We start from the raw sequence: 14,476 nt of genomic DNA, 5'->3' as shown, positions 1-14,476 counted from the left end.
AGGGAAAGAAAGAGAAAAGTTATGTGTGTGAAGTTCAGGGTATGTAAGAAGAAGGACCAGATGCCACTGAGGCTAGTTCCCAGAGGGAATACTTGTTTGCTTGGTGGGATTAAACATCTAGATTCCCCACCTCTGTTCTCTTTTCCATTTGAGATCTTTGGAAGAAGCACCATTGCTCTTCTCAGTTTGTATGGAAGGGAGCAGAATTAAAATGTCTCGATTCTGGATTGGACAACAGGCATTGGGTAGTGTCATATAAAGGGATCATATTTGACATGGACATTTGGGAGTGCGTGTTACTAGATTTCCTTCTCTCAGGAGAGAATGACAAGTGTCATGGTATTAGCAACGAATGCATCTGTAGATATAATCTCCAGATATATATTTTTAAATAGGCCATTCCAACGGAAACACTGAAGAAGTATTTTTTTTTTAGGGCCGCTTTAGAGTTTTGAGCCACTTTAGTAGGAAGGGAGACAGAGCTCTTGCCCTGCCACTGAACAGATCAGAATCTACCTTTGTAGCTGTCTTTGAGCTTATAAGGTCTGTTTTAGGTTACAGAATCTAAGACTGACTTGTTGGGCTAACTGGGTCTCTGGAGCCCATGTTGCTTTTAACCAGCAAGTCCAAGGTTAGCATGAGACCACACAAAGTTTATGGTCATTGGTTTGGGAAAGCCCGTATTTCAAGAGTTGGAAGTTCCATTGATGTTATTGTGTCTCCTCAAGCATTTTCCCCAAGCATGCATTTATGTGTCTGTGAGGAAGAAGACTGCATTGTGGGCTGCATATTATTTGGCAACCTGCCTTTTCTACTTACATTATTATGAATATCTTTCTGTGTTGGCTTCTATACTGCTGTATGGTATTCCACTATAGGGATACAGAATAGAACAATTTATAAGTTCCCCCATCATGGATATTTTGGTTGCTTATTATTCGCTACCCTATCATATACAGTACTTGGGTGAGTATCCTTGTGTTTATATATGATATTCTATATACATACATAGTCATTTAACTGGGCCCTTGTTTGGCTGTTTTTTAGGACATGTTTTTTTTTTTTTTTTTTTTAAGATTTTATTTATTTGACAGAGAGAGACAGCCAGCGAGAGAGGGAGCACAAGCAGGGGGAGTGGGAGAGGATGAAGCCGGCTCTCAGCGGAGCAAGGAGCCCAATGCAAGGAGCCCAATGCGGGTCTCAATCCCAGGACCCTGGGATCACACCCTGAGCCGAAGGCAGAGGCTTAATGACTGAGCCACCCAGGTGCCCCTTAGGACATGTTCTTAAATGCAAATGAGTCTACATTATAACCTCTTTCATCTGTAAAATATTTTGTGAATACAAGGTTAGGGTAGATGTCTTTTAATCCATGGTATGCTTTTCCATATCATAAAAATTATAGGTTTGGTAACTTCATAAAAGTATATTGATTACATACTAGGTATAGTACGTATTTGCAATTTATGCGATATTTGTGTCTCTTTAAATTTAGAGTTCTTTCTCAGTGCCCAAAGTCTTCATAGATTACTTTATCTCTTTAAAAGTTGATTTTGCTTGGGGCGCCTGGGTGGCACAGCGGTTAAGCGTCTGCCTTCGGCTCAGGGCGTGATCCCGGCGTTGTGGGATCGAGCCCCACATCAGGCTCCTCCGCTGGGAGCCTGCTTCTTCCTCTCCCACTCCCCCTGCTTGTGTTCCCTCTCTCGCTGGCTGTCTCTATCTCTGTCGAATGAATAAATAAAATCTTTTAAAAAAAATAAAATAAAAAATAAATAAAAGTTGATTTTGCTAAAATAGGCTCAGTGCTGCTGCTGTCTGTGTGGCCATTTAGGGTCCAATGACAGCTTGCCATTATTGGAGCAAGACAGACCTGGACTTAAGCCTGACTTCATCCCTTAATAGCTCTGTGACCCTGGACAAGTTAATCTCTAAACATTACTTTCCTCTACTATAAAATGGGAACGTCTACTTGATGGGTGAAATAAATGAAGGTTAAATGTGTGCAGAGCATCTATCACATGGTAAGTGCTCAGCAGAGGTAGCTATTCTTATTAATATCCCTGATAGTGAAGATGATAGATTTATAATAAAGGGCTCATTGCTCATCATCTTTCAATGCTGAGCGTTAATACCATTAAATGCTCTATCCAGTAGGTTCTGGTCACTCTCAGGATTGGATGGACCAATAGGGAGAAACATTTATCTGGTACCTTTCAGTAAGAATTTTTCTGTATGTTACATCATTGTGTCCTCAGACTCTCCTTCCAGTAGGAAAGAGTGTAGGATACTTAGATGTTTTTGTTTCTTTGGTTTTCTTTTCCTTTTCTTTCCACTGGTATCTATGCACCACGATTTTTAGCACGTCATGCAGGTAAGACCGAGTTGCCTACTCATGAACGTGAGTAGGAGAGAGTGCTGATACAGGACCAGCAGTGGACTGGACAAGCCCTTGGTTCTCTTTTCCCCAAAATGACCTCTGGGCCTGATGACAGTTTCTCTTGATAACTAGAAACAAATAACAAATAATAAAATAGTTCTTGTATTATTTCAGTAGTTTGGCTTTACTAATATGTTAGTAGATGGTTTTATTTTTTTAAGTACTTGGTCCTTCAAGACAAAAGCTGTTAAAGTAATTTAATTTGATTTTTCTTCTCCAAAGAAACAGTTTTTGATACTCTGAGTCAAGGGAAGAATTAGTTAAGCGAAAACCTTTGTTTGAAAAGTGAAAAAAGTTACCCAGGCAACCTGTATATGTTACCAGTGTGCTGATTAATCATCACCAACATTAATCACTGTCATCAGTTATCACGGGAAGATGACTGCCTCGCAGTCTACACTATTATCATTCCATCATTGTCCACAGATCAATTTAGTATGAAAGATTAATTGTACATAGTCATGAGGATTACAACATTAAACCTAAATAAACAGGCTCAGCTTTTATAATGCAGAAAATCATGAATTTTCCTTTTACATCCCTTCAGTTACTTGATTTATTGATTTGATAAAGCCCTGTGTTGTACAATGAATAAACTTTCACAGAGGTGTATTTTAAATAAAAAAGGCTGACTACAGTCTGTAGCTTAACGAGTTTCATATGTATTAGAGGAAGTGGGGGGAAAAAGCCAAGTCATAGTGTTTTGTGTTTGTAGTCAAATTACTCAGTTCAATATATTTTTGTCAAAGTTTCAAATCATTACATTAATCACATGATTGTTTACCTCTATGTATCAACTTTCTAATATGGCCCATTGTTTTATGTTATATTGTCTTTTTTGAAAGTTGCTTAATATCCTTAGGGTTTTTGTTTTTTTTTTTAAGAATTGAAATCATCTTAATATTTTTCATCATCTACTCCAGAATAGTCCAGAAATGTGTATTTTTCATACTAATTTTATGTTCAGAAAAGTAAATAATGGCAGTCCCCACCCCCCCCCCCGGCCCCGCTCCTAAAAGCACAGCTCATTTTAGTTATCTAATTTTAATAGAGATTTTAATTGCTCTGGGCATTATGTATACTAATGTTTATTTTCTAACATTTACTCAAGAATGCTGATGCTTAATCAGAGCATTAGTAATAAAAATTTTATTCCACAAAAGATCAGTTATGATTTGGGATTTTTCTGTGTCAAAGCACACAAATGTTAAACTTCTTGTTCTGTATTTTAAAAGCAGTAATTCAGTTCAAATCCTGACAAATTTTTTTTCCCTGTAGATAGTATTCCTATACTCTTATGTCGAACCAGGTTTCTAAGTAAATGATTTATATTTGAATGTCACATTTTAGATGTGACTTATCTTTATTATACCCATTAAGTGACTCATAATAACTTTGGTTAATTTGGTTCAAGTAGGAATTAGAGGTAGCATCTTTTGTTTATCTATACTAAGGAAGAAGGAAGGCAATTCTCTGTTGCACTTGAAAATTAAATTCCAAGTCTTTATTTTCTGTACTGAATTAGAACCTGTTACATTCCTCAGTGTAAAAAAAACAATACAGTCAGTGTAGTGGAGCCAAACTTTGCGGACTTTGCTTTTTTAAAGAGCAAATTATTTCAGGCTGAAGAACCCCAATAAAAATTAGATGGGTACTACCTATTTTTAAGCTATCCCAGTTATATAGTTCTGTTTGAAAAGTAATTGATTAGGTCAGACTATTAAACCATTTAATTTGGCATGTACATTGTGTGTGATAAAAGGAATCCAACTGTGAATTTGAGTGTATTAAATAATCTTCAGGAAGTTCCATAAAGAACATCTGAATGCCTTGAAACTTGCAATAACGCATGTTTGTTCCAAACACATTTGCTTTGCCTAGGTTTTGCCCATCAGGTTGAAGAAATGCTAATCTTGTCGCATTCAGCAGCTGGGTTTTTGCAATATTCTTTTCCTTCTCCTAGGGGTTAATTAGCCTTCTTTCAAAATGTGGCCTATTTAGCTGTAGATTCGCATGATTCAGCCAGAGTTGGCTGTACAAAGCAGAACCGTTAACAGGCGGGTGTGTCCAACTGCTTAATTAGCCAGAATAAAAAGGTCCTTTGTCAAACAAGCATCTGTTGCTCTTGACACACCTGACAGCCACATTAGGCAAGGATGACTAGACTGAAATTGTGCATGTCTCTCCTGCAAGAATATACAACTCATTTACATACGGGCTGCATCATGGACCAACTGCAGGGGATTATTTAGCTTATCAAAATGGATTAATGTGACTGCATTTGTGGCTGATAAACAAATATCACTTGAAAGGGGGCTGTGAAGGAACTGAACTAACCAAATTACTCCCAAACATAAACAAAGCACAGAAACTACTGCTAGATGAATAGGAACACCTCAGATGTACACACAAACCTTATGTCGGGTCTAAAACGAAACCTACAAGTGAAGCCTGCTAAGACACTACCCTCAGCCATGATTCTTGCTTTGCTGAAATGTTGGAAAGCGACCGGAACACTCTGAATGCGTCAGTGGGTTTAAATGATCTGTTTAGCAAAATTTGGCAGGAGGGTTCTGCTCCTCAAACATGCTTTAACATTCTAATTGATCTGCTGTTAAGTCAGGTCTTCAGAATTAATCAGTTAAAATGCCTTTGGAAAAATACTTAGGAGTTAGGTTCTCTTATGGCCTCAGCAGAGGGAGAGAGAATCCTTCCTGATTTTGATGTCGGAGAGAGAAAGGGTTGCCTGTCCATTGTTATTGGAAGGCATAGATGAAATACAATGGCTTGAGAATCCCAAAGACTTTGCTGTTCAGATCCAGTCTGTAGCTTTTCGTTCGGAAGCCCTATCATCATGATATTGCAAAGTAATACATACAAAGTGGGGACATCGTGGGCTTTGGAGTCGGCTCACCCTGGGTTTGGATTCAGGCTCTTCCCTTTACTGGCTGGGTGGCTTTCAGCAAGTTGTGGAATCTATTTGTGCCTCGGTTTCCTCCTTTGTTAAGTGGAAATAAGAGCGCTGCCGTTAATGGGAGTCTTCTGAGGATTAAATGAGGTGTATTTTGAGCACTTAGCGCATTGCATGGCACCTGGGAAAGACTTGTCAGAGGAGAGACCTAATTACGGTCGCTTTGGGGCCAGTCTCTGCCAGGGGTGGGACTGAGACCCTCTCAAGCCATGAGGACTTGGCAAGGGAAGCCTCTTCTTCATAACAGAAAGACAATGAAATCGTAGGAGGATGAAGTTGTGTTCGTCAAGGAGGGATGGAGAGACTAAGTTCTTATCCTTTGGTACGACCCTGTGATCCAGGACCCAGTGAGACGGATGAGAGCAGTCACTGGGCAGTAAACAGAAGATATTCTGGGGCAGTTATCGGTTGTCCTGGATTGGGCTTTCTGTGCCACTTTTGATGTGGCATGGCGCCAGAGGCTGGATGGAAAGCTCTCCATGACTTTCTCACTTAAGTTACAAAGCCATCATTTTCTGTCCATCTCATTTCCCCCAGTCTCTCCTGCAAAGGTTGCTCCGATAAAACAGTTGGGGCCCCTTTCCTTCTTTTTCATTCCAAAAAGATCCCCAGTTTGCTTTTCTTTACTCTCTTCTATCTATGCAATGTCTATTCTGAAATTCAGGACTCCCCACTTACTTGCTCTAGTTGTTTAGTGAATGAGCTTTGTTGGTATATCCAAACCCTCCTTTCCGAACTCCAGCTGTTTGATCTTGGTTAAGTGTGACCTAACATCTCTGGGTGTCCACTGACTCGTCCGCAAAATGAGGAAAATCATAGTTCCAATCATCTGGTTACACATTTCTCTTGGTAAAGTGGACAAAACTTGGGTATATCTCTTCTGTATAAAAGAATTGAATGAGCATAAATGTTACCAAGATTCTTAAACCCCAAACATAATTTTTCCATTTTCAGTCTGGATGTGTAAGACTAAATATCTGGTTACCCCAGAAAGTGTCATGAACTCACATGCCTGTAGAGGCCAGGCAAGTGGAGTATTGCCATTAAAAATAATTTGTCTATAAAACACATAATATAGGCTCACCTTTTCTAAATTTTCATATTTTTTGTAAGAATCTGGAAGTTGGTTTTTAACATGGAGATTTCCGATTTTTAAATATTGGCAGTTAAGAATTTTAATTTGTAGTAACTCTAAGCCAAAGCCTGTCTGTGGAGTCTACTACTATAGTCCATGAGAGGCCAGTTTCCAAATCTGTGCCTTTTATCTTCTGATAAACTCTTTCAGGTAGTTTATTGGGAATTCTTAGGAATTGCTTTAAGAGCATATTTAATTTTTAGGGGGGGAGGGGCAGAGAGAGAGTCTTAAGCAGACTCCAAGCACGAGGGTGGGGCTTGATCTCACGACCCTGAGATCACGACCTGAGCTGAAACCAAGCGTCTGACACTTAACCGACTGTACCACCTAGGCCCCCCCCCCACGTATATTTAATTTTTTAAGAGATCTTTATTCATTATATTCTTGCGTACATTAGGTATAAAATAGTAGATGTCAAGGTATGGGTCTTATACCAAAAGGGGTGTGTGGACTGGTCTGCAGAAAACAGTGTATGGGCACATGAGAAAGTCTCGATAAAATTCCCAGCCAGCGTTGGGAGAAATAGGAGGGAGTTTTAGGTGAGCGACTTCACTCTAAGAAATACCCACCCTTGATTGGCCATAACTGGCAACGCTGTCTTCGTTTATATACTAAACAGATCAAGTCCTCCACCTATCTTGGGGTTGGGAAGAGAGGCTTAGAAAACCTCCCTGAAGATGGTGTCCAACATCTGGTTCATTGTTCATTCTCTGCAGAAGGGGAGCTCACTAATCTCACTTTCACTAATAGCCCCTCTGCTGTAGGACAGAAGGTGTTGATGGTCTACAAGCATGTAATGAATCAAATGGCATTGGCTTTTGCTTTCATTTTCGGGATGGTATATTTTTCCCTCTGGGATGGCATAAAGGAAGAGGCACAGATAGGGTTCCTAATGTATATATCCCTTCCCCAAAATTAGAGAACCCAGGGTCCTCCACTTAACTAGGCAAGAATTTTATGTAGTGATTCTGTCATTCTCAAACATTTACAGGCATGTCCATGGTCTTAATGCTAGCTCAAAGGGGTGTGTGTGTGTGTGTGTGTGCGCGCGTGGGTGTGTGTGTGTGCGCGTGTGTGTGCATGTGTACGTGCGTGTGTGTTTGTGTGTTCGCTTGGAGATTAATACTACAGTTTAAAAAATGAACTATTGTTCGGGAGATTTCACATAAAAATCTGAACTTTCAGCCTCGTTTGGAAAATTGGGAGACCTGGCACCTACAGCTTAGCCTTCCCACAAATTCTCAACTTCTTGGAGCTGAACGTTAGTAGCTGACCCAAATAAGTGGGGTGGTAGCTACAGTCTCTGTAACTTCCCCCGTTGTCTTATAAGCTTCTAATCACTTTCACTCTGTGTGCCGGGGTCCCTCATCTGTAAATGGAGGATTATAACCCTACCAATCACACCGGGTTGTTACATGGATTAATTTACTCAAAAATTAACATGTAGAACATTTGGAAGAGTCCTTAGCATATGTTAAACATTGAGTCAGTGTTAGCTGTTATTGCTGTCTCTCTTGTATGTGGTAAGGTTTATGTAGGGCTTTGACTAATAAAAGAATAAGAAAATCACTTAAAGAGTTGCCAGTGGTCAAGGCCTAGAGAGAAAAATAAGCACAGATTCAAAGCAAAAGGGCCTAATCCCATGGATTAATTTACTCATACATTAACATGTGGAGAGCATTTGGAAGAGTCCTCAGCTCTTAGGCCTAGTCCCATAGCTGTTCCTGTCACCTTGAGTGAGTCTCCACCTCTCTGGGTTTTAGTTTCCTCGTCTATAAAATAAGAAGAGTGGATAAGATGTCTTCGGAGGTCCATTGCTAAAATCAAATGAGATGCTAGAAAAGGTTTGGGGGAAAATTAGAAGAGGGCACACTATGACAAAAGATGATGAGGGGCTTAATTTTCTACTTGAAAGAACTGGATACTCTTCCAGAGTTTTCTTGGGGAAAATTTAAACTATAATGCAATATTTTTCTAAAGCTATCAATTAAATATTGTGTCCCTACCCCCCCTCAGGAAAGAAAATTAGAATTCTGGCCCTGCTCAATAACAAAGAAATTAATATTTATTCCGTTGACTCTGTAAGTAGCAAAAGGGAATGTTGAGACTGGGAGTTCTGAGAAACCAGGCCTGTTAGAGCACATGCTACAAAATTTACCCTGTGATAGCAGGTCAGGCACATATGAACTAAAAAATGTGCCAGGTTGAAGTCTGAGTGGGAGAAGGTAAAATTTTGTGTCTTTGCTTATACAAGTCTCATTTCTGTAAGAGTGGTCCTCCCCATCTTCAAAATACTAAACATTGTTGGTTTTTGGCTGTCTTTGTGTAAAATCGAGGTAGATTTTAGTGCAATATCATACCACAGGCAGAACAAATTAGTGAGCCTGATCCTCTGGTTAGACTTTTGGATATACATTACTTTTTTTTTTTAAGATCACAGCATAGTAAGTTTGAAAGTTGAAAACGATGTTAGAAATAATTCTAAATGGTACACCTTTGGTGACATCTTAATGGCCACAAAAGTATCTAGAAAATAACATTTTATGACATATTTACGTTCAGTTAGAGTTTGTGGACTGAAAATTGAGTATTTAGAAACAATTTTGGACTATGGTTTATAATATGATTGAACCAGTTTACAACGGATGAGACCTAAGGAAGGTAGATTTCAATGAAGTTCAACTTTGATAGCCCCAAAATGAGGGGTGCTAAATGGGGATTTTTTTTTTTAGTGTGACTTGGTCATTTTCTGCATTTATTTTAAAAGTGGTCAGAGTGTCTCTAACCACGCGTGGAATATCGGGGCAATGTGTTGGCGTAAGAAGCACCCTGGACAGTTGAAAGTTACTCTCAGCATAGGACTTTAAGAACAGATGTCATGCAGCTGGTCACGTGAAGTGCGCATTTACAGCTTCATCTCTGTTTTGCTACATTTCAGAGACCATCATGCAGACATCAGAGACCGGGTCGGACACAGGTTCGACAGTGACTTTACAGACATCTGTAGCCAGTCAAGCAGCAGTGCCTACCCAGGTGGTGCAGCAGGTACCCGTCCAACAACAGGTAAGGAGCTGCTGTTGTCAGAGAAAATGCCGCGCCTGTCACTGGGCTGTCCGTCCCACAGGTGCGTTCTGGCCCGGTGGGCGCGGAGATAGACGGAGTTCAGCTCTGAGGTTAATTCACTGAATGTTTCTCGAGCCCTTCCTGGATGTGGCCGATTCTGCCTGTACTGGGCTGTAGGAATGCAAAGAAAAGTATCCAAACCATAATCCCTATTCTGGAAGAGCCTCTTAACTCCCGAAGAAAACGTTTGTTTCTGCCTTGCCCATCCTTCTCCGAACGAACATTCTGTCCCTCCTCTTCTCCCCTCTCTTATTCTTTATCATGACTTGCTCTTTCTTTCCTATTGAAATATCAGCAATCAGAGTTTTCTATAATTAGCTCACAAGAATAGTACATAATGAAGGAGAGGTAGCCTGTACCCTCCAGGCAAGGACTTTGCCTTTGTGATGATTTAGAAAATGCCTGAGTGTTTTGGTGGCTAGAAAAGTACTGTTGAATGAAAATTAAATTATCTTAAAGGTCTGGAGATCTGACTCATCCCCTTTAAAAAATTGAGAATGAATTCATCATCACATGTTTACTACAGATCTTATTCACACCCAGGACACGGGGCTTGTTTTGGAAAGATACCAACGAAAGAGCGCGTGCCAGTTAATAGTTCTGCAGTGGGGATTGGGAACACTTTGGTCTGTCGTTTCCTCCAAAGAGTGGTGAGAAAATAAATGAGAGAGATCATATAAAGCATTATCTTGAGACTTGTGGTTTGCCTGTAATTTCTTAGTATCAAGGAGAATCTTTAGCAAACGTCGCCCTTATAATTACAGGAAAGTCGCTAGGGAAAGGGTTAGCTTTTCCTAAATGGTAGACAGAGGTACTTAAGGTTAAATTCTTTGCAGGAGATAGAAGTGGGATGGGCAGGAAGGGTGCTGGGATCCAGGAGAAGCTTCTTAAAAATTTTCCTGTATGTTCCTTTTCGTAACATTGTGTTTTATATCCTGGCTATAGTATCTTCTTCTTTTACTCCAAAGATATTAATTTTTTTTAAGTTGTTGAAATTCTTTTCTTTATGTATAGTCTGTTTCCTTCAAGCTACTTTGCTCTTTGTTTTGGGGTGGGTTTTTTTGGTTTGTTTTTGTTTTTTGGGTTTTTTTTGTTTTTTGTTTTTTTGTCTCCTGTCTTTTATTTTTGAAGCTTTTCTTTGATGTCTGACCATCTTTGGGTGTTAATCCATATTTAAAAGCATGAGGATAAACAGCTGATGTGAATGTGGGTCTTATTGACTTCAGTGTAGGGTCATCTGACTGGGCTTTTTAACTGGGTTCTTTCTGGTGTTCAGTATCTTTGTTTTTCCTCTTGGGCTGTTATATTTTTATTTTTTTGAAAGAATTTATTTATTTGAGAGAGGAGGAGAGAGAGCGAAGAGAGCACAAGCAGGGGGGAGGGGCAGAGGGAGAAGCAGACTCCGTGCTGAGCAGAGACCCTGATGTGGGACTCGATCCCAGGACCCTGAGATCATGGCAGTGGCTTAACTGACTGAGCCTCCCAGGCTCCCCAGGGCTGTCATATTTTTTAAAGAACTTCTCCAACTTCCTGCTTAGAGGGCGAATACTTACCTGCCTGAAAGCTGAGTGGGGGAAGAAGATTGGGTATTTCTTGCCCTAATTCACTTAATCCTTTTTTCGCCTATCACCCGTGGTTGGTCTTCTTCCGTGCAGAGATTAAACCAAAGAATAAATCTCCAAACTTTCACCAAAGTTCTGGAAGGCAGTCACCCATCTCACTGCATGGAGTGGGTGGAGAGACTCTGATTCCTGCTTAAATAAAATCAGTTTTTGTATGAAATACATAACCTTTTATAAAAAACAAAAATTGCTACCAGAAGTGGAAAATCAGGGGCGCCTGGGTGGTGCAGTCGTTAAGCATCTGCCATCGGCTCAGGGCGTGATCCCGGCGTTATGGGATCGAGCCCCACATCAGGCTCCTCCGCTGGGAGCCTGCTTCTTCCTCTCCCACTCCCCCTGCTTGTGTTCCCTCTCTCGCTGTCTCTAACTCTTCAAAAAAATAAAAATAAAATCTTTAAAAAAAAATTAAAAAAAAAAAGTGGAAAATCAGTATCACCAGCATAAATAGAAAATCATACATATGCGCACTCACCTTGTTCCTTGTCCTCATAAAAAGTAATCTCAGGTACACGTGGACCCCACTTTGGAAAACACTGTGCCATGCCATATGGCTCATTCCCAGCAGGCGTATTTTTCAGCTCCTCAAGTTAGCTCTTTCCTCTAGGACATTCACAGCAGGTGACACTTTACATTCCCTTACACCAAGCAAAGAAGGTGAGAACTCCCGTTTTCTTTTTGTCAACAAAGTGTTTTATTTCACATAGTGGGTTAGTGTGATATCTGCCTGGAGTTGCCTGTAGTCCTTCCAGGCTTATTTGGAAGGAGTTTTTGCTCCTCTGTCATTTCTTTTCTTTTCCCTTTCTTTCCCTTCAAACTAGAAAAGGGTCACATTTGATGCTTCCTAGTGCTTTTTTTTTTTTCCTTGAGAGAGAGAGAGAATTGTGTGTGAGAGCACAGGAGAGGGACAGAGGGTGAGAGAGAAAGAGAATCTTAAGCAGGCTCTGTGCCCAGCGTGGAGCCCGTCGATGCGGGGCTCAGTCTCATGACCCTGAGATCATGACTTGAGCTGAAACTAGGAGTCAGACACTTAACTGACTGAGCCACCCAAGTGCCCCTCATAGTGTCCCTGTCGATATATTTTCTACAACTGATAAGATTATTGATGAAGTAATTTCTTCTTGCTCTTAACTTGCCTATAATATTTGTATTGTTGATGTGCTGATGTCATCTTGGGTTTTCCGACGTAGTGGGATACCTTTACAATCTTCTGTCTAGCCTTTGTCACTGACCCATGATGGATATCGAAATCATGGTATTGATGTCAAAGATAGTTACTTCTGTTGATTCAACTTTTATTGTGTCCTTGCTTTGGCCACTCTGATGTGAAGAAAAGGTCTACTGCTAAAATGTTTGAATGTTGAGGCGTGTAATGTTATATTGATTAGAAAGTTGAAAAACCAGAAAATTTTAAGATCTAATATATAGTTCTGTTTCCTCAAAGCATGAAAGCTCTAATCTCACTGAGTAATAAGTACCAAGTAAAATGTTTAAAATTATTTCTATGCTTTTTCATTTATCCTGTATGAGCTCAAGAAGCAACTTTCTACCTTTCCTTAGACGATCTGGTTCAGAAATAGAGAATTCTGAGCAGTGATTACAAGGTCTTGTTATATAATCCTTTATCAAATTTTCTTTTATAATTTTTCACCATTTCACAAAACATCATAGAGTCTCAGCTTCCAAATGTAGACATGGTTGCTCAATTCAATAAAATCTATATAAATATTCAAATTCAGTATGTTGATTAGGTATAACAATTTTGATATTACTCATCATCATCATTATGAAAACACTTTTTGGATGGATGATCTTTATAGACTGTGGCTAGAAATGAGCTGTTTCCCCCCTGCCTTCCCCCTGCCTTGAGTGATTTGTTCAAGTTTCTTGTAGATTACTCTTCAGGTTGGTCATTTTATGCCTAAATCTGAGAGGTCTTTGCCCCTACTTGCCCTAAAACTGTATTAAAAATCCAGGAGAGGGAAGGAGGAAAATGTCTTCCACTGTTCTGTTCTCTCCCACAGCCTGCCAGTTCTTATCAAAGCAGAACCTAGGCTGAAGTGAGAACTTTTACTCCTTGCTGTAATCTTGGGCATCAGGTATTCCATAGTGCTGCTGACATTGAGGATAATTCCTAAACCACTTGGAACCAAGGCTCGAAGATTTTTTTTCTCCCTTTCGTGCTTCCCAGTTTTAACTGCCCTCTGAGTACAGCTCGTACTTTCTCTCCAGTCCCTGCCTGTCTTCCCCCTTCCTTAGAAAAAGGCACATATCTTTTCTATCAAAGTGGGCGACTATTTTATCCCTATACCACTTCTTGTAAACAGAACATCCCAGGAATCGTGGAGCCCTGGGGTTGAGGGGCTTCTGTTTGAATTCAAAGAAAAAAATGTATTGTCAAGTTAGCTGTCAACTTTGTTTGAGTTCTTTTATTATCAGAGACTGTGGTCTTTCCCTTTTCCTGCGCAGGGACTCGCTTTCTTTCTAGTGGGTCTTTAATATGTAACTGGGACATTGAAACCTCCTTTTTACGTGATTAAAAATTCATTTCAAGATTACATTCAGATAAGAATCTTAGTTTTTCCGTAAATCATCTATCTGGGCAGTGATATAATTTGAGATATGAAAATGAATAGAATAACTATATTCTAGCTATATTGTTTCTTTTTGGTTAGTATCAATCTTTCACATATTTAGCATTTTCACATAAGTTATGGTACTTCCTGGCAAGTGAGCTTATTATTCCTGTGGTCAAAAGGATAAATGACATTTTGTTTGGGAAGCAGAGTTAATCAGAATTGCCAGTTAGGTTCTAGGCAAAGGGCACTCTTCAAGAAGGGTAAACTTTAAATGAATCCCAGTAGGTCTGTTTATTATGGTATCTTTAAAATGATGCCTCATGTTTTAGGAAACAGATTTTAGGGAAGGGATTTTGACATGAGTACTCCTGCAATCCTCACATGAAACCACAGCTTCAGTAAGGGGTCATTTTTTTTTTTTAAGACTTTATTTATTCATTTGAGAGAGAGAGCGAGCACAAGCAAGGGGAGAGGCAAAGGGAGAGGGAGAAGCAGACTCCCCACTGAGCTGGGAGCCTGACATGGGGCTCCATCCCAGGACCTGGAGATCATGACATCAGCTGAAGGCAGATGCTTAACCATCTGAGCCACCCAGGTGCCTCCAACGAGGGA

The 14,476-nt window shown here is 40.0% G+C and overlaps 1 protein-coding gene across 6 annotated transcripts in view; it reads left to right on the top strand.

Moving 5' to 3' along the window:
- The window catches only part of RFX3 (regulatory factor X3), a 285,719-nt gene that overhangs the window by 115,027 nt on the left and 156,216 nt on the right, over positions 1-14,476 (top strand). For all 6 annotated transcript variants that reach the window (XM_040620294.1, XM_040620295.1, XM_040620296.1 and 3 more), the window contains one exon: positions 9,482-9,606. In XM_040620294.1, the coding sequence (XP_040476228.1) occupies positions 9,490-9,606 (117 nt within the window). In that variant the 5' untranslated portion in view covers positions 9,482-9,489. Of the gene's footprint in view, positions 1-9,481; positions 9,607-14,476 lie in introns of those variants that run through there.

The sequence above is a fragment of the Ursus maritimus genome, unplaced genomic scaffold (assembly GCF_017311325.1).
Source record: "Ursus maritimus isolate PB19 unplaced genomic scaffold, ASM1731132v1 scaffold_34, whole genome shotgun sequence".
NCBI classification, from domain to species: domain Eukaryota; kingdom Metazoa; phylum Chordata; class Mammalia; order Carnivora; family Ursidae; genus Ursus; species Ursus maritimus.
This window is presented reverse-complemented; position numbering and strand designations above follow the sequence as displayed.